Source organism: Macrobrachium rosenbergii, chromosome 56 (assembly GCF_040412425.1).
Source record: "Macrobrachium rosenbergii isolate ZJJX-2024 chromosome 56, ASM4041242v1, whole genome shotgun sequence".
Lineage (NCBI taxonomy): Eukaryota > Metazoa > Arthropoda > Malacostraca > Decapoda > Palaemonidae > Macrobrachium > Macrobrachium rosenbergii.
In genome coordinates, this window is record NC_089796.1 from 49,823,967 (window position 1) to 49,847,763 (window position 23,797).

A 23,797-nucleotide genomic window follows, 5' to 3' on the forward strand; every position below is an offset into this window, starting at 1 on the left:
CTTTAAAGGCTTACTTACAAAGAACTCCTCAGTGTATGTCGGGTCCTCTTTTTATCAGGGAAAAAGGTGGAACTCTTTCTTTGAATGCTATAAGACAGCAAATTCTGTATTTCATTAAACAGGCCAACACGGATTCAGTTCCTAAGGTTCATGATATCCGTGCGGTAGCTACCTCTACTAATTATTTTCATAATATGGATTTTGCTGAACTTACCAAGTATACGGGATGGAAATCACCTCTAGTGTTTAAACGCCACTATCTTAAATCACTCGAAGCTCTGAAATTCTCTACAGTGGCTGTGGGGAGTGTCATCCCCCCACCTTAATTATCCTTAATTACCCTTAACCCTTATCCTTTCCCCCCGCCCGCCTGCCTCATTTATTTCTCTGCTTGTTCTCCTGGTTCAATCATGCCTCACTGCCTTGCTCCTCATAATTGATACTAGTATTGCCATTATTATTGTTTGTCTTGGTGATTGTGTTCTGTTATGCTGTGTATTTAGATTTAAGCCTAGAGGTACTTGTGTTATTTTATTTTACGCTTCAAATGTACCTCACATTTTGATATTGTATAAGGTATATTATGTATTTCTCTTATGTATAGTTTATATTTACCTATCTATAACATTGTATTGTTGGGTGTTTTTGTTCCACCCGTACTTACCTGTAATTTGTTTCTCTTTGCTTTGCTGAGATCCCATATTAAATCTAATTTGTTCATAGCATGTGTTTTTGTTCATGATCACCTTTTGTTTATTTTGTATCTTGGCAGGCTTGGCATGATTCTCCTTTACTATTTCACGGGTGACACAGGGACGAACTCAGAAAAGGGATTTTGACAAAGGAAAAATCTATTTCTGAGGGAGGCCCTGTGTCACCCGGTGACCCTCCCAGTATCTGGTTCCCCCCCCCACCCCGCCCCTGCTTTGGCATGCCAAGCCTGGGGGTGGTGCTAGACTGGAATGAGTTCAGATGGCGCTGGGGTCGCCGCTGGCGGGCGGGTGAGTGAGGGAGCTGGAACGGCTCCCGCTCTTCCGAGGGGATTTTGCCATTGGGATGTCTTTCGAGTGTGATTCTGTGGCTGTGATTTATTCACTCACCCTTATCCATACCAACGCCTTCTTGGTATAAGAAGACTCTCGATCTGGGGTAGTAACCCCAGCATTCCTGATAACTTTTTCTCTGGTATATTTAGCAATATTTATACCTAGAAATTCGTGCAAGAAAGGAATTTCACCGGGTGACACAGGGCCTCCCTCAGAAATAGATTTTTCCTTTGTCAAAATCCCTTTTCAATTTAATACCCAGTGTTTTTGCCATCAGGAGCTCTCAATGCAAGAAACAGTGAGTTGTTATTATCTTGGGATTCTTTTGCTTTACAAATGATGCAAGACCTTTAATGGAACCCACCATTGACGGAGCTCCATCAGTACAAATTCCAACACATGACTCCCAGGATAAATTCCATTTCTCAAAATAGCTATTCAAAATAAGGAAAATATCTTCACCTTTAGTAGTGGTAAGCAATTCCTTGCAACAAAGATACTGATTTACTATTCTATCCCCATCAATAAAGTGAATAAAAGCCAGTAGTTGCACTTTGTTACTTATGTCTGTTGATTCATCAACTTGCAACGCAAAGTATGCATCCTGAAGTTTATTACAACAAACATTTTCCTCAATATCGGTAGACATTTCCAGAATACGCCTATGAACAGTATCATCTGATAGTGAAATTTTACTTAATTGTTTCTCTGCATCATCTCCTAACATAGTCTTCACCATCTTTCTGCAACCGGGCAAAATAATAGATTCAGCAAGAGTATGTGACCTCATCTTTACGGCAATCATTTCCGATACTTCATAAGATGCAATCTGAGCTTTTTCAGACGTTACTCTACTTTTGAAAGCAAATGCTTGCTTTGTTTGTTGCTCAAGTAGTCTTTTGAAATAGTTTACGTCTTTTCCTTGAAGACTGCAATGCGATGTTTGAAAATGTTTACTTAATTTACTAGGAAGCATCAACTCATTTGGCATTTTGCAACCACAAACCAAACACAATGGGAAATACTGAAGCAAATGCTTGCTTTGTTTGTTGCTCAAGTAGTCTTTTGAAAGAACTTACGTCTTTTCCTTGAAGACTGCAATGTGATGTTTGAAAATGTTTACTTAATTTACTAGGAAACATCGACTCATTTGACATTTTGCAACCACAAACCAAACACAGTGGGAGAGGCTGATTTTCATCTCCAGTCCACGTGAAGCCAAAACTTAAATAACTTTTGTCGTATTTCCGATTAGGTCTAATCTTAATTTTCTTAGCTGGACACTTCACTGCACTTGAAACAGTTTCATTATTAGAATTAAGTTCCTCACTGGTACGTTTCTTGTTTAAAAATCTGTCATTTTATGGGTAGTCCACCTGGTTTTCTATTATATAAAAAAGTCCACGAATTATGATTCACTGAGTATCTTGAACGAGACCTTTGAAGAGTAATGTAGCAGCAGTTAGGTATCTACTGACTGACTGACCAGAATCGCAGATGCCCTTGCTTTTAAACAGGACACGGAGGTCATCGTCACGAATCATAAAACCGCTTTGGCATGTCAGCCACCATATGGTGAAGTCATTAACCTGAATTATAAGTCACTAACCTGGATTGCTGCACTGGTTAATTCTATAGCCAACCGACCTCAAGGAAAATTGGTTATTAGGTATGTCCTTTCATCCACTGCACTGACCATATGGTGAATTCATTAACCTGGATCCACAAATCTGGATTACTGTACTAGATTAGGCTTAGTTTATTCTGGTATCTGGCCTCAGGGAAAATTTAATATTATACCTGCTTTGCTTTTATGAGAGGAAATCAGAGATTAAGAGTGACAGGCAGCTACTGTGGCTAAGAATCAATGGAAAAAGCAGGAACTTAAGAAATTATGTTAACAGAAGAATATACTACTCTTCATCACGACAATTCTACAATTTAATATTAAGTATCAGAGAGAAAGAGAGAGAATCATGAAAAAGAAAATATAAAAAAATCTACCAAAAGTAATAAAAGATTAAGATTGTCAGTTCCATTTCAACCACGAATGAGACTGAAGATTTTGTAGAACCAGTCAAAAAGTACTGGAAAAAGGACTGGTTCTTAACACATTTTTTATGGAAATTCATATATCGGCAATAAAATTATTATTTTTTTAAATATTTTTCCGATACTGAGATTAAGGATAAAATAATTAAGAATATAAGTTTTCATTTAGCAATGAATTTTGCAAAGCATAAAACAAGCACATAAACTTGTGAGAAAGGTGTTCGTGAAAGGAAAATGAGTCCAATAGCCTTAAAAAAAAAAAAAAACTGACGGTTGTCATTTTCGGCAACTACTAAGAAGATTAGCAGGATAGAAATTCATAAAGAAAAGAGGCCCAGTAATGACAGATTTAAACCCCCAAGGAAGTGAAAGGGAAAGATCAAGGAATTTACCTAACCTCCTCTCTCTCTCTTGAGAGAGAGAGAGAGAGAGAGAGAGAGAGAGAGAGGCCAGTAATGACTGATTTAAACCCCAATGAAATGCAAAGGAAAGATTAAGGAATATCGAAGACTTGACTCAGACATAGAAACACACACTCGGTGCCTCAAAATTTATGAAAATAGTAACAGATATTTTAAACATTAGAATATAATTTTCCTACTCCTTGGGGCACACCTGAACACCTCACAGGGTGCACCAGTGCGCCTGGGCGGACAAGTTGAGAAACGCTGCACTAAACACATACTACTCATGCCCATGTCCAAGAGAGCGCAGCGCACATTTGACCTGTTATCCCAGCCCCTCACTTTTGAACTTTTAAGATTCAAACTCATTATTCATTTATCATATACACAGTGCATGAAATTTATAAGCGCTTGTGTTCAACGAATAATCTCGCATACCTGCTTTCCTTTTTTATGCTTCATCCCAGATCAATTCTTGTATGCCATAGAGTGCACGGACATCTATTTAATTACGCATTATTCAACTGTCTTACATAAGTTGGGTATATCTCATTCTAGATTTGCTTTTGCTGCAAGCGCCAAATTGTATAGTGAGTGCACTCCCCATATCCTCCCTTTCCTCATGTCAGGCAGAAGGCTTCCTTTCCCCATGGTAGGAAGCAATCTCTAGTTCTTAGAACTAGCCACCCACTCGTGTCACACCACAGTTCTATTCCTCACAGTGCCACTAACCTGTGGCACTGCCAAGCAACCCAATCACTGAAGCACTTATCTTTCTTCTTTCCCTTTCCCTTTCCCTTTCTCACTTACTTTCTGCCAGAGTCTCTCATTTCCCTCTTACTCCTTACTTACCTTCTGCCTCAGGCAGAGTGCCATTCCCTTCAGTGCCATTTCGTGCACTGACATTTTGTGTTGCTCCAAGGAGCGCACCAGCAACACAGTGCCACACAACCAAAATAATCACTACTAAGCCATTGCACCTGTACTTAAGAAACAGAGTGCCATACAACCAGTGTTTCTGCCCACAGGGACCTTAGCTCCTTCAGGAACACCCCATTAACAGTGCATCTGCCCATAAGGACCATAGAGCCTTCAGGATCACTACCATTTACTAGCGTATCTGCCCATAAGGACTCACACTTCCTTCAGGAACACTCCCCCAGTGTGACCTTCGCACGGTACACTCAACCACAGTGCCACCTCATTAAAAGGTGCCACTTACTGAAGTGCCAATAATTTAAAGGACACTTCCCCAACGGCACCAACCCTTTCCTCCAGGAACGCCCAGTTAATCCACTTAGCCGCACTTCCCCACCAGCAACATGTCAACTGAAGAACACCAATATTTCCGGGATATAGGAAAGGAGGATGGCCTCACAGAACAGGCCCTTCACAAGTTTGTAAAGGAGCAGATTGCCGAAAAGAGAAAGTATGAAGCACAAAGACAGCGAGAAGCCGAGCAGAGGAGAGAAGAAGAAGAAAGAGAAGAACGGAGGAGACAGCGCAAGAGCGAAGAAGAAGAACGGAGATGACAGCAAGAAGCCGAGCAGAGGAGAGGAGAAGAAAGAGATGAGTGGAGGAGACAGCGTGAGAGCAAAGAAGTAGAACAGACACGACAGCAAGAAGCTGAGCAGAGGAGAGAAGAAGAAGAAAGAGAAGAATGGAGGAGGCAGTGGGAAGCCGAGCAGAGGAGAGAAGAAGAAGACAGAGAAGAAAGGAAAAGACAGCATGAACTAGCCCTCAAAGAAAGCGAGCTAGCCCTCAAGGAAAGGGAGCTTGAGTTGGAGAGAGCCAAGAAGGAAAGCACAGAAGCTCTAGCAGCCCAACAAGCATCTAGCCCAACCCCAACTGCCCTAAATACCTCCCTATCGACTGTCAATAACCTCATTGGCAAGTGGACTGACAATGAGCCGGAACAATGGCTCGAAGAGATCAAATTCCTCTTCGAGACCTATGATGTCGGCCCGGCTGAGAGGGCCTTATTGCTCACCAAGTGCCTGGACGGGAAGGCTAAGGCTGCCCACTGAGCACTGGAAAGAGATCAACGAGGAGACATGGCTGCCGTCCGTGAGGCCATCGCCAAGGCGTATGAAATTACTCCCGAGAGGTAGAGACAACGATTCCGAGGTATGGCCAAGAACGTCAGCTGGTCCTGGACAGAATGGGCCTGTCACAAGACTCAGGCTGGGACCAGCTGGCTCGAATCTAGGCAGTGCAACACCTTCAAGGATTTGTTCAACTGGACCATGCTGGAGGACCTCTTCCAGTGTGTGCTCAGGCCTCTGGCTGTGTATTTTAGTGACAAACAGCAGCCACTCTCAAGGAAGCCTGCCGCTTAGCTGATGCCTGGGAGACGTACAACCCATCCCACAGCACCTTGCAATGCCGAACAGTGCCACCTGGACACCTCTCAGGCTCAAATCGCCCACGGAACAGACCGCCTAACAAACCTCCATGCACCATCTGTAAGAAGTACGGCCATGCTGAAGCAGAGTGCCGCTACATGGAAAATAACGTTCAGGGCAACAACCATCGGCAGCCTACCAATAACCGCCACTCTCCCTCTCCTTCTAACTCCGCACCACCTTCCCAGCACACTGTCACTGCCGGGAGATCATCCTATCCCAGGGGACCCTACCGAGACTGTGGAGCTTCAGGGCACTCTTCTTCCAGGTATCCTGGATGCCCAAAACATGTGGTCACTCCCTGGCACATCAACCTGGTAAGTGCCACAGCCTCCTTGGCTGAGCCGCCGGAGAGAACTCACCCTAAGCGGGTCTGGACACAGTGTGTCTCAGTGGCTTCTCTGGATGGTTCTAGCCCACCAGTGCACCTGCCAACTAATGCTGACACTGGCTCGGATATTAGCCTGATTGATCGGGCCCAAGTGCCAGCCAGTGCCAAGGTAGATGAGCAAACCAAGTGGACAGTGACCTGGGTGGACGAACAATCCTTGACCGTCCCCACAGTCGAACTCAGGGTGATCACCCCTTGGAGCAACAAAATTCACAGTCTTGGTGTTGTCAAGCATATTTCGCACGGAGTGGAGTTCCTGCTTGGACAAGACATCCTCTGGGGATGTCCCACCCCCACACCACTCTGTTGCCTGACTGCTTCTGCCAGTGAGTCCTCAGTAACCTCTTCTGATTGGGACACAGCCTCTGTGACAGCTGTGCCACCGTCAGTCAAACCTTCCATTCACCCAAGAGCGACATACTCAACCCACATCGAACCCATTCCAGGCCTAGTCTGCAGATCTCGCGACCGGACAGCCACCAAAAAACTCCTCCCTCATCACGAAGGGATATCGCCAACTACCGCTGCAGGACCTGCAACATAAGAAGGCACTCCGAAAGATGATCCAAGTGCCCCAGCAAGCTAGTCGCAGCGGCCATTCCCACAGATCCAAGAGGTCTTGCCCTCTCATCGAGACAGGAATCGCTGTCCCAAATCATGCCAGGGACACCGAGAGGTCTTGCTCCCCCAGGTCCCCCTTCAGCTTTGTCTGACACCAATTTGCTGCCAGTGCCACTTGCAAGCACTGGTCAGTGCTAAGCTCTGCCTATCCCAGCTGGAAGCTCCATGTCAATCATACTCCCCGTGCCTGAATTAATGCCAGTGCCGGATCCAGAACCTGACCTGGAACCTCCTACGGGAGATCCACCAAACCTCACAACCATGACCATCGCCCAGTGTGAGCCTCTGACCCCTGATGTTTCTTCTTCCCACACTCTTCTGCCTGCCGAGGATTACCCTCTGGCAAGCCTGGACACTAACTCTTTTCTGGTTGACCAGGAACCAGACGTTGGTTCTATTCCCACGACGGTTGTCGCAGCAGCACCCTAGTCATCTGTGGAGAGGAGGCATTCCTCTGGGACAGCAATTTGGCTATCGCATCGACTCTGCTGTGAATGTCTGTATTTCGTGGAGATGTTCCCGTTTGCCGTCATGGGGCGGTTTTGACGACTTCACGGCAGTAGTTTGATGGTCATCCTCAATGACCTTTGATGGTCAGCCTCTGTGACCCTTGTTGTGGTTTTGGACATCTCTGGGTAGATGTTCAGTTTTGCACTGTAGGTGGATTGTGAATTATCATTACAGATATTTATGAATTTTGAGTGAATTGGTATTTATAATTTGGGTTATTGTTATTTGTGCTGCTTTAATGATTTTTCAGATATCTGTGTACTTTTGGTTATACCATTATTTATGTTAACTGATGCTAATTGTAACCATGATGCTGTCTGGAATGTTTGTGTTCTCTTGATGTAGCGTGAGTGTTTACTGATTTGATGTTTTGATGGTAATGTTTTATTTTTAACTAATTTTACTACATCTTTGTTATCTGACTGACTCTTTGGTTGTGTGATGTGGTACATTTATTTACTGATGTAAGCCGGACTTGACTCAATTGTACGTATGTGTATTACTTAATGTTAATAAACTAGTATTAAGGTTATTTTGCTGGTTTTGTTGTTCCCCTTTCCCCGTGGTTGTCTCGGCTTCTGCCAGTCTCTCCAGTCCACTTCTCTGTAATTAATGATAGAACCTGATGAACCAAGATGTGGTTCATAACATTTGGTGACCTTTGGCCAGGATTTGGTCTGTTTTGGCTGGCAGGGTTGTGGTAACCTCGGTGGGGGTGGGGGGGGCAGTGAAAAAAAAATGTGTAAATTTTTTTTTTTTACCGGGTGAGGAGGTGTAATGCTTAGTGCTTGTTTTGTTTATAGAACAATTGTTTCCTTGTTGTGGGTGCATTCCTTTTCAGGTGGTGATTATTTTTTTGTATACAGAGTTTATGTCTGTTGTCTTCGCTTTGGTAGCGACAGTCAAGTCTGGGTAATCATCGAGACAGGGTCCAGACAGTATAGCAGCATGGACAGATAGTTGTCACCTGTTGGCCCCTACAGCATTTGAGGATGAGAACTTCGTTTGAGTTTGAGGATGAGTTGATGGCTAACCCTAGTCATCTGTCGGAACTCGGCAGCTTGTGGCATGATCAGATGTAAACAAACCACAGCGCCACCCCGGTGGTGTAGCGCGGTACTAATTATATAAACATTGTTTAAGTTCAGTATTTATGGTAAATTTCATACAGAGTCTACTGGAATAGTGTACAAAATCACTGTAAAACATCTTTCAGTAAATATTAAGATACCATAACATATTAAGACCCATGATTGGATGAAAATTCAGTGCAGAAGGCCAAAAGAATTATGATATATAGCTGTACAAGTTGTACTTCTCCAAACAACAGCAGCAGCAGCATGTGTAGGGTTTAAATGCTTTTAAATACGCATGGGAAGAACGCCACCAACAACGGCAACTAGCGGCAGCCACCCGAAACTCTTTTTTCTACAAACATCATATGATTCATCGGGTCGGATTCCAGTTTGTTGTTCGAGCTCCAACGCAAAATTTACTCAACATTTCGTGCAAAATCCGATTATGTTGAGTTCTAGTACGATTGAGGACCGAGTTCTACTTTATGTATATATATATATATATATATATATATATATATATATATATATATATATATATATATATATATATATATATATATATATATATATATATATATATATATATATATATATATATATATATATATATACCTATATATATATATATATATATATATATATATATATATATATATATATATATATATATATATATATATATATATATATATGTACATGTATATATATATATATATATATATATATATATATATATATATATATATATATATATATATATATATATATATATATATATATATATATATATATATATATATATATATATATATATATATATATATATATATATATATATATATATATATATATATATATATATATATATATATATATATATATATATATATATATATATATATATATATATATATATATATATATATATATATATATATATATATATATATATATATATATATATGAAGAAGATAAAAGGCCTCTAAAACATTATCTTCATATTAAACTGTTGTATTACAGTAAAAGACATTCCTATATATATATATATATATATATATATATATATATATATATATATATATATATAATCATGAAGCTACAAATGTTGTTTAATATCTGCATTATAAATTTATATTCAGCTGTGCATTTGGCATTACATATTCAGAGAGAGAGAAGAGAGAGAGAGAGAGAGAGAGAGAGAGAGAGAGAGAGAGAGAGAGAGAGAGAGAGAGATATTATCTCTTTAATCTCTTGAGGAATGTTAATCTACTTTTCTTTACTAACTGCTGGTGACACCTTATGCATACTCCACACGACTGACAACAACAAAAATTTGTTTGTTTTTTGTCTTCCAAAGATGTATTACCTTTACTACACATTTTTAAAACACTATGAACACACACACACAGTGTGCATATGTGTTAATACCAATTGGTTAGAGACTGAAATTAGCACTATCTTTTCCTGAGAGAGAGAGAGAGAGAGAGAGAGAGAGAGAGAGAGAGAGAGAGAGAGAGAGAGAGAGAGAGAGAGAGAGAGAGAGAGAGAGCACCCAGTGGCAACATTTTCTACCCTTGCTGTCAATTTACTTTACATATTTGACAGGTACTCCCTCCCCCCCTCTCTCCAAAGCATTCAGGAAAGGATTGGGAAATAGATGAGTTAAAAGAATTTATACTGAACTTTTTTTTAATTAATTGATACTTTGCTGTTTACATTAATATTAATATTTGAAAATCTGTAAATTGTTTATTTATAATACAAATAAAATAAACATATGTAAACATTACATATGCATAAAAATTCTCTGAGAGAGAGAGAGAGAGAGAGAGAGAGAGAGAGAGAGAGAGAAGGGCTGAACTAAGGATCTATTTAACTATCTATCCATTTCTCACATTCTACCCTTTGGAGAGAGAGAGAGAGAGAGAGAGAGAGAGAGAGAGAGAGAGAGAGAGAGAGAGAGAGAGAGAGAGAGAGAACTAAGAAAGGAAGGAAGGGAGAAATTGACTTGACCACGGAGTGGCAACATCTACCCTTGTGGTCAGAAATGTCAAGTAATTTGACATATTTGACAGGTTCTCCCCTCCCCCGCCACGTTCCAAGCCTTTCAAGAAGATGGAGGAAAGAATTTATATTGAAATAAATCTTATGAATTCACTATATTTTCTTTACATTAACATTAATATTAACCTTTAAATGCTGAGCCTCTATTTACAAAAGTGTCTGCCGTATGCCGGCAGCGTTCGGGAGTTAGCGCTGAAGCTGAAAAAAAGTTTTTTTAAAAAAATCACAGCACGCTTAGTTTTTAAGATTAAGAGTTCATTTTTGGCTCCTTTTTTCTCATTGCCTGAAGTCTAGTATGCAACCATCAGAAATGAAAAAAAATATCATTATCATATATAAATATTGAAATATATGACAGCGTGAAAAAAAATTTCATATATAATTGTATACAAATCGTGCTGTGATCAAAATGGTTAAAGCTAATTAGTTATTTTTTTTCTTTGTATTGTACACTAAATTGCGATGATTTTGATATATAACAAATTGTAAAACAGTCCAAGCAACACAGAGAAAATATTATCACAACATGATGCATGAATTCGTAACGTGCAGACAAAAAAAGTTTTTTTCAAAAATTCACCATAAATCGAAATATTGTGCTAGAGACTTCCTGTTTGTTGCAAAATGAAGGTAATTGATTGAATATTACTAGAATGTAAAGGTTTTAGCTTACAATTGCGTTTTTTGACCATTTCGTTCAAGTTAAAGTTGACTGAAGGTCGAATTTTTTCTATTTATCATGATTTATATGAAAATATTTCAAAACTGATAAAAGCTACAACCATGAGTTATTTTTTGTTGTATTCTACATGAAATTACGCACATTTTCATATATAAAACTTTATGTAACGACTAACATACAACGGTGCAAACATTACGACAAAGTGACGAAAGAATTTCTGAGATGTTCGGCAGAGTTACCGCGCAGACGTAAGGAAAAGGTTTTTTCAAAAACTCACCATAAATCAAAATATTGTGCTAGAGACTTCCAATTTGTTGCAAAATTAAGGTAAATGATTGAATATTACTAGAATGTAAGAGTTTTAGCTTACAATTGCGTTTTTCGACCATTTCGGTCGAGTCAAAGTTGACCGAAGGTTGAAATTTTGGCACTTATCGTGATTTATATGAAAATATTTCAAACTGATAAAAGCTACAACCATGAACTATTTTTTGTTGTATTCTACATGAAATTACACACATTTTCATATATAAAACTTTATGTAACAACCAATATAAAACGGTGCAAACATTACGACAAAGTGACGAAAGAATTTCTGAGATGTTCGGCAGAGTTACTGCGAGCGGACATAAGGAAAAAGTTTTTTCAAAAATTCACCATAAATCGAAATATTGTGCTAGAGACTTCCAATTTGTTGCAAAATGAGGGTAAATGATTGATTATTACTAGAATGTAAGAGTTTTAGCTTACAATTGCGTTTTTCGACCATTTCAGTCGAGTGAAAGTTGACCAAAGGTTGAAATTTTGGCACTTATCGTGATTTATATGAAAATATTTCCAAACTGATAAAAGCTACAACCATGGGTTGTTTTTTGTTGTATTCTACATGAAATTGCACACATTTTCATATATAAAACTTTATGTAACGACTAATATAAAACGGTGCAAAAATTACGACAAAATGACGAAAGAAATTTCTGAAATTTTCGGCAGAGTTACCACACAGACGTAAGGAAAAGTTTTTTTTTAAAATTCACCATAAATCGAAATATTGTGCTAGAGACTTCCAATTTGTTGCAAAATGAAGGTAAATGATTGAATATTACTAGTATGTAAGAGTTTTAGCTTACAATTGCGTTTTTCGACCATTTTGGTCGAGTCAAAGTTGACCGAAGGTTGAAATTTTTTGTAGTCGACGTACGGTACGTCCACTCGTCACCCGACAGACAATTTTAGTCGACTTACGATACGTCCAGTCGGCATTTAAGGGTTAATTAAAATCAATATTTGAAAACTAATATTAATATTATTTGAAAATTAGTAATATTAATATTGATATCATTTGAAAATTAGTAAATCATTTATTTATTATACAAAACAAACATACGTATGCATAAAAATTCCCTCATCTCAGTAAGAGAGAGAGAGAGAGAGAGAGAGAGAGAGAGAGAGAGAGAGAGAGAGAGAGAGAGAGAGAGAGAGAGAGAGATTATTATTTTTATTAATTAATTTTATTCTTTAATCATATTACACTTAATATTAATATTTAAAAATTAGTACTGTAAATCATTATCATAAAATGTACCGCGTGTTTCGAAATTAGAGCCCCCTTCTCCACAGAACAAATGGAAAGTTATGAAGTTTTCTGCTAGAGCTTATCTAAGTACATTATTTTAAGTTTCTATTAAGCTATTTTTCATTTTACATTTCTTGTATTTTCAGACTGAGTAACGGAGTTAGATACAGCCATGGCTAAAGACTCGGAGGAAATCAGATGGACTGACTAAATCCGGGATATAACCTTCAATGAGGCCAGGGATGCTGGCACATCCTTCATTTCATGTTCCTGGATAGCTAAATACATTAAAAGAGATGAAACCTTTGTTAAAAGAAACTGGAACAAAAATCCATATGACTGTCATCCCAAAAAGAGTGAGAATCTTGGAAGGCCTGAAGTCCTTTCTCAGGAGTCAAAAGACATCATAGCTGAGGCAGAGGGTAGACCAAGAAAGTCTTTACGTACATTGGAGCTTGAACTAGAAACAAAAAGGGGGAAAGAAAAGTTACAGTGCTGTATATTGTGAGTTGAAAAAATCTGGTATCAAGCCATTTCATGTTATCAGCAAGCCCAACATCACTCAGCAACAGAGAGAAGACCGTGCATGGTTTTGTGGTTCATTTCTTAAAGATTGGGATGAAGCTGACTTTCTCCATGCTGCCGCATCAGATGAATTCTTCATTTGCACAGTCAGGAAGCCAAATCATAAAAATGACATCATTTGGGTTGCAAAGTTGGATGATATCAGCGATGACATGCGCTATCGCCAAGTTGTGAAATTTCCTGAATGCTTGAGAATTTTTCTCTGTTTCACAGCCAAACGGTTGATGTGGATCATCAAACAAAAAGGACAGTCATGGAATGGTGAATACTTCAGAGAAACTGTGTTCACTGGTGGAGTACAGGCAGTTCCCGGTTATTAGCGGGGTTCCGTTTCTCAGTGTGTGATGATAACCGAAAATCGGCGCTAACCGAAATTCGGCGATTTTGGAGCTTTTTCGGCGATTTTCGGGGGTTATCGGCGCCGAAAAGCGTCGATTTTCGGTTATCGGTGCCTCTGTTAGGTATGTATCAGCGCCAATACCCAATTATCGGCGCCGATAAGCAGAAATCGGCGATTTTCGGCGCTGAAAAATACTGATTTTCATCGCTAGACAAGCCCCATAAAACCGAATCGCTGTTAACCGAGCCCGCCGTTAACCGGGGACTGCCTGTATTTCCTTTCTTCAAAGATCCTGAAAATGTGTTATCTGTTGAAGAAGTCACATCTTTGATAAGGCACCATGTTTCAAGGCTCCTCAGACACAGGAGCTGCTTCAAAACAGTGGTATCGATTTCTTCTCGTCAAGTGAATTTCCAGGTAGCTCACCTGACCTTAACATATCTGAAAACATTGATGGCATCTTAGAGGATCGTGTTGAAGCGGGCACAGTGAACTATGATGGTATACCAAGCCTCGACGACCTGTGAAGAGAGGTGACCGAAGTGCTCAGGGAAATCGAGTCTGAGTCTCAGCTTTTTTTGCGATTTGCTGAAATCATACCCCTCATGGATGCAGGTGTGGTGCAGGCATATGGAGGCCACACAAAATATTAAATACTCAGAGAGGAACTTAAATAAATACCTATTCTGAATTACTTTTGTTTTTGTCCATATCAATTTTAGTTTATGCTGTAGAGGGAGGGGGCTCTAATTTCGAAACACCCTCTATATGTAGGTACAGTACAGTATTTAGTCATGAAAATATGAAAATAAAGAATATTACTCCAAGAGAAAATCCACAAATGGGTGAGTTTTCCCACAAATAATTTACAGATAGGTTCCACAGAAAATCCCTAGAATTGCTGAGTCCACGAATTGTGAGCCCACGAAACCAGGCTCACTTAACGGCGATCCAGTTTTATGGCGCTTGTCTAGCGATAAAAATCGGCAATACTTAGAATACTTACAACCCTTCTAAAAACACTTAGAACTGCCTATTTTGATAGTTCAAACACAAAAAAAATTAAAAAATGCTTATACAGGTATTATCCTACTTACGGTGGGGTTAGGTTCCAAAAAACCCATTGTTTGTTGGAAAAAATATATCTCAAATATAGCCTAGCCTACACTAGGGTATTCAGTACCATGTACAGTATACATATATGGTAGCCTACCCTACACTATAAAGTATACTCTATACATACATGGTATAATTAATATCAGCTAAATCTGGAGGTTTATGCAGAGTGACTTATGATAATTCAATACAAAGAGAAATTGAATAACAAAAAAGAATTAGCTTAGCCTACACTATGGTATATCGCATACATATACGGTAGCCTAGCCTACATTATACTGTACTCTATATTCACATAATATCATATCATACAAACATCAACATAATGAATATGCATCTTTTCCATGGATCTTTTAAAATGTTATGCTTTACTTCACTGTATCCAAAAATATTGTATAGTATTCTTATACTGCTCTTGTACTATAAATTGAGATCATAGCGATCAATGTTTTGGTTTGGAAATCAATTAGGCGGTAAGTTTATTTTGCCGTATTTAACTCAGTTCAGAGCACTTTTCTTGCTTCTAGTTAGCAAAAATAAATCTCTAGAAACTTTATTAATATGTGGCAAGGTTATTTTTCGTTATACGACATGTTTTTAAGTCGAAATATAACTTAAATACGTCTTGTTGTGAAATTAATTTAATTATTTTTTTTTTGTCAATAGGTGACGTTGGTCATTTGGGGGCATGTTTGTTTTGTGTAAAAAAAAAAATCAAGATTCTGTTCGCTATTTTCACTTGATTTCATCATAATACGAGTTTTATGTATTTATTGTTTACCGGCATAAAAATAGCAGTAATATGTGTTCTTTCATGCCCAGTAGTTTTGATTAAAATATTTTCTCTCCAATTTTAATTACGGTCGAGTTTCATCTATGTTGCCAATGCAAAATAATTTATAGTCGTTAGTGGCTTGAACATTGTTTTCTCAGCTTCAGCTACAACTTGCAGCTTAAATTTAGCAGTATATTTCCTTGCTGATCTTTTATACATAGCGAATAAGGGTGTAAGGTAAAAATATATCAGCCCTATTCTACTTAATGTCATTTGTACTATAACTATAGCAATTATTTACTACTGTATGATGGTTGAAATACAAGTGATAAGCAAAACAACAGTTTCTCGTTCAGTTGTTTATGGCTGTCGCGGTTACGCAAGAGTATAACGTTATTAACAATACTTTTATCATTCTATTTTACTTTTTAAAATAGAAGATGGGATAAAGAGATGGAGGAAAAGAAGTTGGTCTATTGTAATTTGGTCTCTCTCACTGCCTGATTGTACGCTGCTGCCTGAGCCCGAGCGAAATTTAAAAATATTTTACAAATGTTAATGTATCGGTATTAATTGCTTACCCCACATTATGTACCTAAATTCAACAACAAATTTAAAGGCTTAAGTTATTGTTATTATTATTATTATTATTAATTTAGGTAAAAAGTCAGTTACAAATTATGTAAATATTCAGGAAGTATCAGTAAGAGCTTCCATATTTACAAAGTACATTACCCACTGGAGACACATTGGAGAGTGCCATTATTCATTACGACTTCCTATATAAACACATCCAGATTTGAGTGTGGATCCTTAACCTGATATTTTGTATATTTTTCAGAGAATAATAATAATGATAATAATAATAATAATAATAATAATAATAATAATAATAATAATAATAAAAGAGATTCCTTTTCAGGGATCTTGGGATTGTACCTAGTGTCCCTGAAAGGGAATCTGGAAAAACTAGATGCCGAAGTAGCTCCAGGACTCATGCAGAAGAGTGCTACTTGAAACAGAGCGAATAATGAGAAAAGTGATGGACTCCTAAGGAGACAGGATGCAACCCAGAACACCACACTATAAAAACCACCAAGTCGAATAGGATGACTGTGATAGACCATAAAAATATATATATATATACAATAATAATAATAATAATAATAATAATAATAATAATAATAATAATAATAATAATAATAATAATACAGGCAGTCCTTGGTTAACGGCGGGGGTTCTGTTCCCGGCCAAGCACCGATGACCAAAACTCATCTATAACCAAAACATCACAATAATTATGGTAATAAATGGCGTTTACGACACTGTAAGCGCCAATAAACCACTTAATGGTGCCATTAGCCGCTTACCGATGCTACGCTAATATACCACTTACCGAAACCAATAAACCGCTTACCAATGCCAAAAACTGCTTACTGTCGCCAAAAATCTGATTAATGTCATTGTTAGCCAAGCATCGTAAAACTGAAATGTCATTTACCGATGGTGCCGATAAGCGAGGACTGTCTTTAATATAGTATATTTCAATGAATTTTAGTTTCTTATTTTTAAATGTTCACATATACTACAGACAAAATGTGCTTATGTAAATGAGAAATAACAATTCTAGATGAATATGTACCACAGTTGAAAGTGCATTATTATGGAAAACAAAATCAAACCAATAGCAAAAAAATGTGTACAGTAATATCAAGTAACAAATTTGGCTATTTATCCAGGTCATAGGACAATAGGCTGGGAGTGTATTATTTATCCAACTTTACACATATCAATTAATTACTGGTATTCAATATCATAATTGAAGACTGATATATAATAAATGAAGGGCAATACTCAGACAAATGCAATTTTACAGCATGTATAATAAATAATTCAGTCAATAATTCAAGATCACTGATGTCAGCGAATTATATACCGGTAAATAAAATACACACTCAATATGACTGAAATATCACCAAAGTTTTGAGTGCATAACACAAATAGCAAGCTTTAATATGCCAACTGATTCCCTGATTGCAAGAATTATATTGGCCTCATTACTTATAATGTTTCAAGAATCACAAAAACACAATACATTTACCTCAAAATTCTATCCATCCATCACCCAAAAGCCTTTTTACAATTAAGCAACTCTGAAGTTCCTACAATATACATGTTTAAAATCACACAGTGAAAGTTCCACTCACCTTTTACAGAAATGACACTTGAAAGGAGAGTAATTGGCTGCATGTGCAGAACTGGAGATATATCTTTCAGAGGTTTGTAATAAGGATTCCGATTATCAAGTTGAAGGTGGGTGTGAGTGCTCAGTCTCAGCTCTGTTTCTACTGCCTGACAAAGCTTGTCTAGAACCTGGAAAAAAAGAAAAGTAATGGTACACAATCTAAAACTTCAGTGACAATAGCAACCTTAAGGGGCCTGGCTCTGCAACCATAAGAACCCAATTACTGTAGATGTTTTTACCCTGACCTGATAGTCAAATGATTATGCTTCAAATTTTCAACAATACTGTATCTAAAATGACATGGTCAAGAATCATATAAAAGGTGCAATAAAAGTCAAGAAACAAATTAAATTTTTTTATATATAAAAAGGATAAATGATATCTCCTAATAATAAATGTTGATACAGTACATCTGATTATAATCTTTCTGGCACATGACTGATATTTCACACTTTACCAAAGGGAAATGAGAAACTGGGGATAAACTTTGATCAGCTTTAGCTTTGTTTCTGAACCATTAACAAAAAACTGATACACAGTGTAGAAATTTACAATTTATGGTACAGTAAATGCTACATGGATAGTGGACAGTACAAATGAACATACAGATGGGTGGAACCCAAACATTCACACCTGACAAGTATGAGGGGGGTGAGTCATTAACTCATTTGTGTCTGAGGTCAATTACTCCATTTTCTACTCTGATTATCAGTGCCAGTGGCCTTTTACCGTACAGTACTGTCGGGCATATACAGTAATGTGTGCTTTTCCCCCCAAATTTCCCAGAAAATCACCGTGCTTTATATGCTGAAGGTCAGGCTTTGGGTAGGCTCAGACTACTGGCAAGTGGTAGTTTTAGTGCTCTGGTATGCCTACCTGTATCATAAATGAACTCAAAACACCTTACAAATGTTTCCCAAATTTCTTTAGAGTGATTAGCAACTAAATAAAAATTGCAAATAAACACATTTATTTATGATAATAAATTACAAATACAGTTATTCAGTGCATAATAAGCAAACCGGTGTCCACAGTAGCTGTGTGCTGTTGTCTGTTTACAACAGAGGACAGCGATCAGTACTGCTGAGACAAAAAATTACTATTGTTGTTGTTTTGAGTTAAGCCAGCAGTAAGCTGGCATGGGCTCTTACTTCAAGAGCAGCCCGTGACAAAATTACTGGTGGTAAGTTTTGGTGTACACTAATGTTTTATAAATTTCAATATAACTCACTGGGTTATAATCATAAAACAAAAAGGAAATAAATGTCGTACACTACTATAAATATGATCTTTACCATTCTGTGCTGATTTTGTTTACTGGCAGTTTATTATAATAAAAGATGTACCGTAATTCTCATAAGTTTGAGGAATTACACTGAAAGTACAGATATTTAAACAAACATATTTTAGTCACCATTACGGCTAACTAATCTACAGTAAATTTTCAGCAGTATTTTTTGATAACCTTAAGTTCTGATGCCACCACAACTTGCTCAACCATGTTTGTTTACATGTGATCATGGTAATGGTGCATACTTCTTAAGCAGTGATAATAGCTTTGTTTTAGGGATGGCAGTTGGTAGTACAGTTTGACCTCCTTAAACCGGCTCCCTTTGGACTAGGATACTGTCGGACCACAGAAAATCCTGGGTCACAGAAATCACCCTTAAAAAACACCCTAAGTAAACAGAGTCTTGCCAACTCATTCCACATATATATTGCTGTATCAGAATTTGAGATTAATAATATTGATGGTGATGAGTGACAACCTTAGCGTTGCTGCTTGATAGTGGGTAGTGTTATTTATGATGGCAAATACTAGTGATGGTGAAGGTCAGTGGTGAAATTTGGCAATTTTAAAGAAAGTACTGTAACTTAGCCTACCATGATACCTTACCAAAGTGTTTCAGTCTAAATTTTCATGATTCCTATGCATGAAAATTTTACAACCAGCACATGGATGGTAATGTAGTGATATGTAACAGAAAATGGGCCGAGCAGTCAAAGCAAGAGACATTCAGCTAGGGGGTCTGAGGTTTGCTGCACTTTCTCAATTTTTCCAGATTATGCCAGCCAAAATTGAGGTGCACCTTACAAGTACAGTAAACCCCCCGTATTCGCGTTCTCACAATTCGCGTACTCACGTATTCACAGATTTCTCTTTGGAACATATCTACCCATTATTTGTGGAAAGTTCGCCCATTTGCGGTATTTTTCACCGAGAAATATTCACTAAATACAGTATTTTCATCTCATTTTCATGACTAAATGCATTTTTTGTGATAAAACTATTAAAATACTCAGGTAATGCTCGAGTTATGATAATTCACCTTATGATATTTCGATTTTGCAATGCGTTAAGCAATTAATACTGATATGACAATATTATTTTTAAAATATTTTTAAATTTCACATAGGCGCAGGCAGCAGTGTAATCAGGCAGTGAGAGAGACCAAATTACAATAGACAACTTTTCCTCCATCTCTTTATCCCATCTTCTGGTTAAAAAAGTAAAAGAGAATGATAAAAGTATTGTTAGTAACGTTATACTCTTGCGTGAATGCGTCCAGCCATAAACAACTGAACAAGAAACTGTTGTTTTGCTTATAACCGAATAGGATAACAACAGCCGTTTACCTATATTTCAACCATCATACGGTAATAAACAATTACCGTGAGTTATGGCATAAATGACGTTAAGTAGAATAGGACCGAAGTATTTTTACATTATACCCTTGTTCGGTATGGATAAAAGATTGGTAAGGAAATATACTGCTAAATTTAAGCTGCAAGTTTTAGCTGAAGCTGAGAAAACAATGTTCAAGCTGCTAATGACTATACTGTAAAGAATCATGCATCGGCAACATGGATGAAACTCGATCGTAATTAAAATGGGAGAGAAAGTATTTTAATCAAAACTACTGGGCATGAAAGAATACATTACTGTTATTTTTACGCTGATAAACGATAAATACGTAAAGCTCGTATTATGATGAAATCAAGTGAACATAGCGAACAGAATCTTGAATTTTTTTTACGCAAAACAAACGTCCCCAAAAGGCCATCATCAATCGTCATCTATTAACGAAAATAATTGATAAATTAATTTCACAACGAGACATATTTTATATTTCGGCTTAAAAACACTTTGTATAACAAAAAATAACCTTGCCCCTTATAAATAAAGTATCTAGACCAGTGTTTCCCAAACTTTTTTAGTACGTGACCCCTTACAGCAGTACCAAACCTGTCATGACCCCCATATTTATAAGCTTTCTAAAAAGTTTAGCCCCGTTCCGGCAAGCTGAATTTAGTGCATACAGTTGTTAGATCCTCCATGACCCCCAGGAAAGGGCTCATGACCCCTTTGGGGGTCATGACCCCCAGTTTGGGAACCACTGATCTAGACTCTAGAGATTCATTTACCCCAACTAGAAGCAAGAAAAGTGCTCTGAACTGAGTTAAATGCGGCGAAATAAACACTGCGTAAACATTTCCAAACCAAAACACTAATCGCTATGAATGCAACTTATAACACAAAAACAATATAAGAATATATACAATATTATTGGATACAGTGAATTAAGGCATAACATTTGAAAAGATCATGGAAAAGATGCATATTTGTTATGTTGACGTTTGTATATTATGATATGTGAATATAGAGTACAGTATAATGTATGCAATGCTACCGTGTATGTATACAATATACCATAGTGTAGGCTAAGCTAATTCTTGTTTATTATTTGATTTCTCTTTGTATTGAATTATCATAAGTCACTTTGCATGAACCTCCAGAATTAGCTGATATTAATAATTACTATACCGTGTATGTAAAGAGTATATTTTATAGTGTAGGCTAGGCTACCATATATGTATACAGTACATGGTACCGAATACCCTAGTGTAGGCTAGGCTAGGCTTTGTTCAAGATAAGTTTTGGTATTTATGTTTTTTTCCAACAAATGATGGTTTTTTTGGAACTTAACCCCATCATAATTAGGATAATACCTGTATAAGCATTTTTAGTTTGTTTTGTGTGTGTTTTAACTATCAAAATAGGCAGTTCTAATTGTTTTCAGAAGGGTTCTAAGTATTCACTGGTTTTAGCTATTCGCGGGGGGGGGGTGTGTGGTAAACATCCCCCGTGAATACGGGGGGTTTACTGTATATGCTCAAGTGCCTTATATGCCCAAGAATACGGTACTCTTTTCCCATCCATGTCAACTACTTTTCTTAAAATTTACATAAATCTTTTGAATATTAAGAGATCAAGTTTATGTATACCTTGGTTGATATTCATTTTCTTACATAAGCTTTCTTTCATAAAACTTGACTCAATGTTTCTATCCAGTGCATTATTAGAATAAAATGACAATTTTTAAAAGTAATTTGTATTTTTCCTATGTTTACAAACCAGAGCCTTTCATATATGGTGTCCTCTTGCAGTGCATGTGCTGACTGGCCATATACTGACTGAGATGCCAACTTCTGGCTAACACATTTCCCATTGGTTCCCCGCCCTGTCTGAGGGTGACCTTACTTCTGTGGAAAACATGAAGTGGGGTGGCAGAGGTGGGTTGCCTCCTATAAGACAGGATACAGTTTGTATACCTAGGAAAAATAAAAATTAATTTCTACAATCTGTCATTTGTTCCTACGAAGATACAACTTTACCTTTCATATAGTGTATGAAAACTCACTCCTTAGGTGGAAGGTAGTTAACCTTCGAAATCCTCATGGTGAGCTGAAGCACCATCCACACCTGTGACCTTACCCCTACCACATACCACTCCTAGGGCCAGTAGATCTAACTGGGTTGTCAAAGGCGTGTGTGTGTGTTGTTGATCCCAACCACCCCAACGGGAAGACCACACCCCTTATCCTCTATGCACCAACTCCAGGTCACTCACCTCACCCCTCCCTGGCTTTATGTCACACCACCTACTAGGCTGGCCCCACCAGTCCCAGCATCAACACATCAAGGGACTTGTGGGCTAAGTCCATGAGGTAGAAGGAAATAAAGGTGGTCTGTCTCTTCCAGACAGCTGCCTTCATTACTCAAAGGATGGAATACCTGTGGGGCAGTTGCCAGTCTGAAGCAAAGGGCTTTGAATTGGAAGGTTGTCTTTTGTGTCACAAAATAAAGTATTTCTGGGAATCATGGTGGTCTGGGAAGCACAGATTAGCATCCAGTAGATCTATCAAGATCATGTAGTCCCCCCTCCCTGATGGTGTCCAACACTGAATGGGTCGTGTCCATCTTGAATGAGATCTGAAGGATGTAGTCGTCCACTGGTGACAGGTTCTATAACTGGTCTCCATCCCCTTAAGGCCTTCTCAACTAGGAAGAGGAACCTGTAGAAACTAGGGGATGGAGGCTGCACTATCTCAACCACCTTTTGCTGGACCAATGTACAAATCCCTGTCCAAAGAGCAATGTTCTTGGCAGAGTTGGCTTTATAGGTTGGGAACGTGATCAGATCCATGGAGATGGGGGGTCTCTGGTCCTTGAATGAAAGACGGTATCCCAATCTTAGGACTAATCACCTCCCCCTCCTCACCTATGGCAGATAGGGGAAGGGGTAGCTGCCCTACCTTGAGACTCCTGTCTTCCCCACACGCTCTGCTTTGCTTCCTGGGTGGGGCAGTGTGGGAGGAACAAAAGGGTTGTGGACCCTCCGCCTTCTTCATGAATGTTGAAGCTGCACCTGCAGACCTCTGTTTACTCTGCAGGGATCTCCTCCAGATGGTAGACACCTATACCCGGACTTGTGTGGAAGTCCTGGGTGAGATGACTCTAGTACCTTGGCTCTCTGCTTTGAGGTGGTTGCCTGGGAGATGAGGTTCTCCCTCGAGTCTCCCCTCTCTCTATACTGATGGTTGTCTCCTTTACTGCATGGGGG

At 38.2% G+C, this 23,797-nt stretch overlaps 1 protein-coding gene across 2 annotated transcripts in view; it reads right to left on the reverse strand.

The window, feature by feature from the left end:
* Positions 1-23,797, reverse strand: part of SWIP (strumpellin and WASH-interacting protein) — a 944,327-nt gene that overhangs the window by 411,434 nt on the left and 509,096 nt on the right. For both annotated transcript variants that reach the window (XM_067099922.1, XM_067099923.1), the window contains one exon: positions 17,854-18,019. In XM_067099922.1, the coding sequence (XP_066956023.1) occupies positions 17,854-18,019 (166 nt within the window). The remainder of the gene's footprint in view (positions 1-17,853; positions 18,020-23,797) is intronic.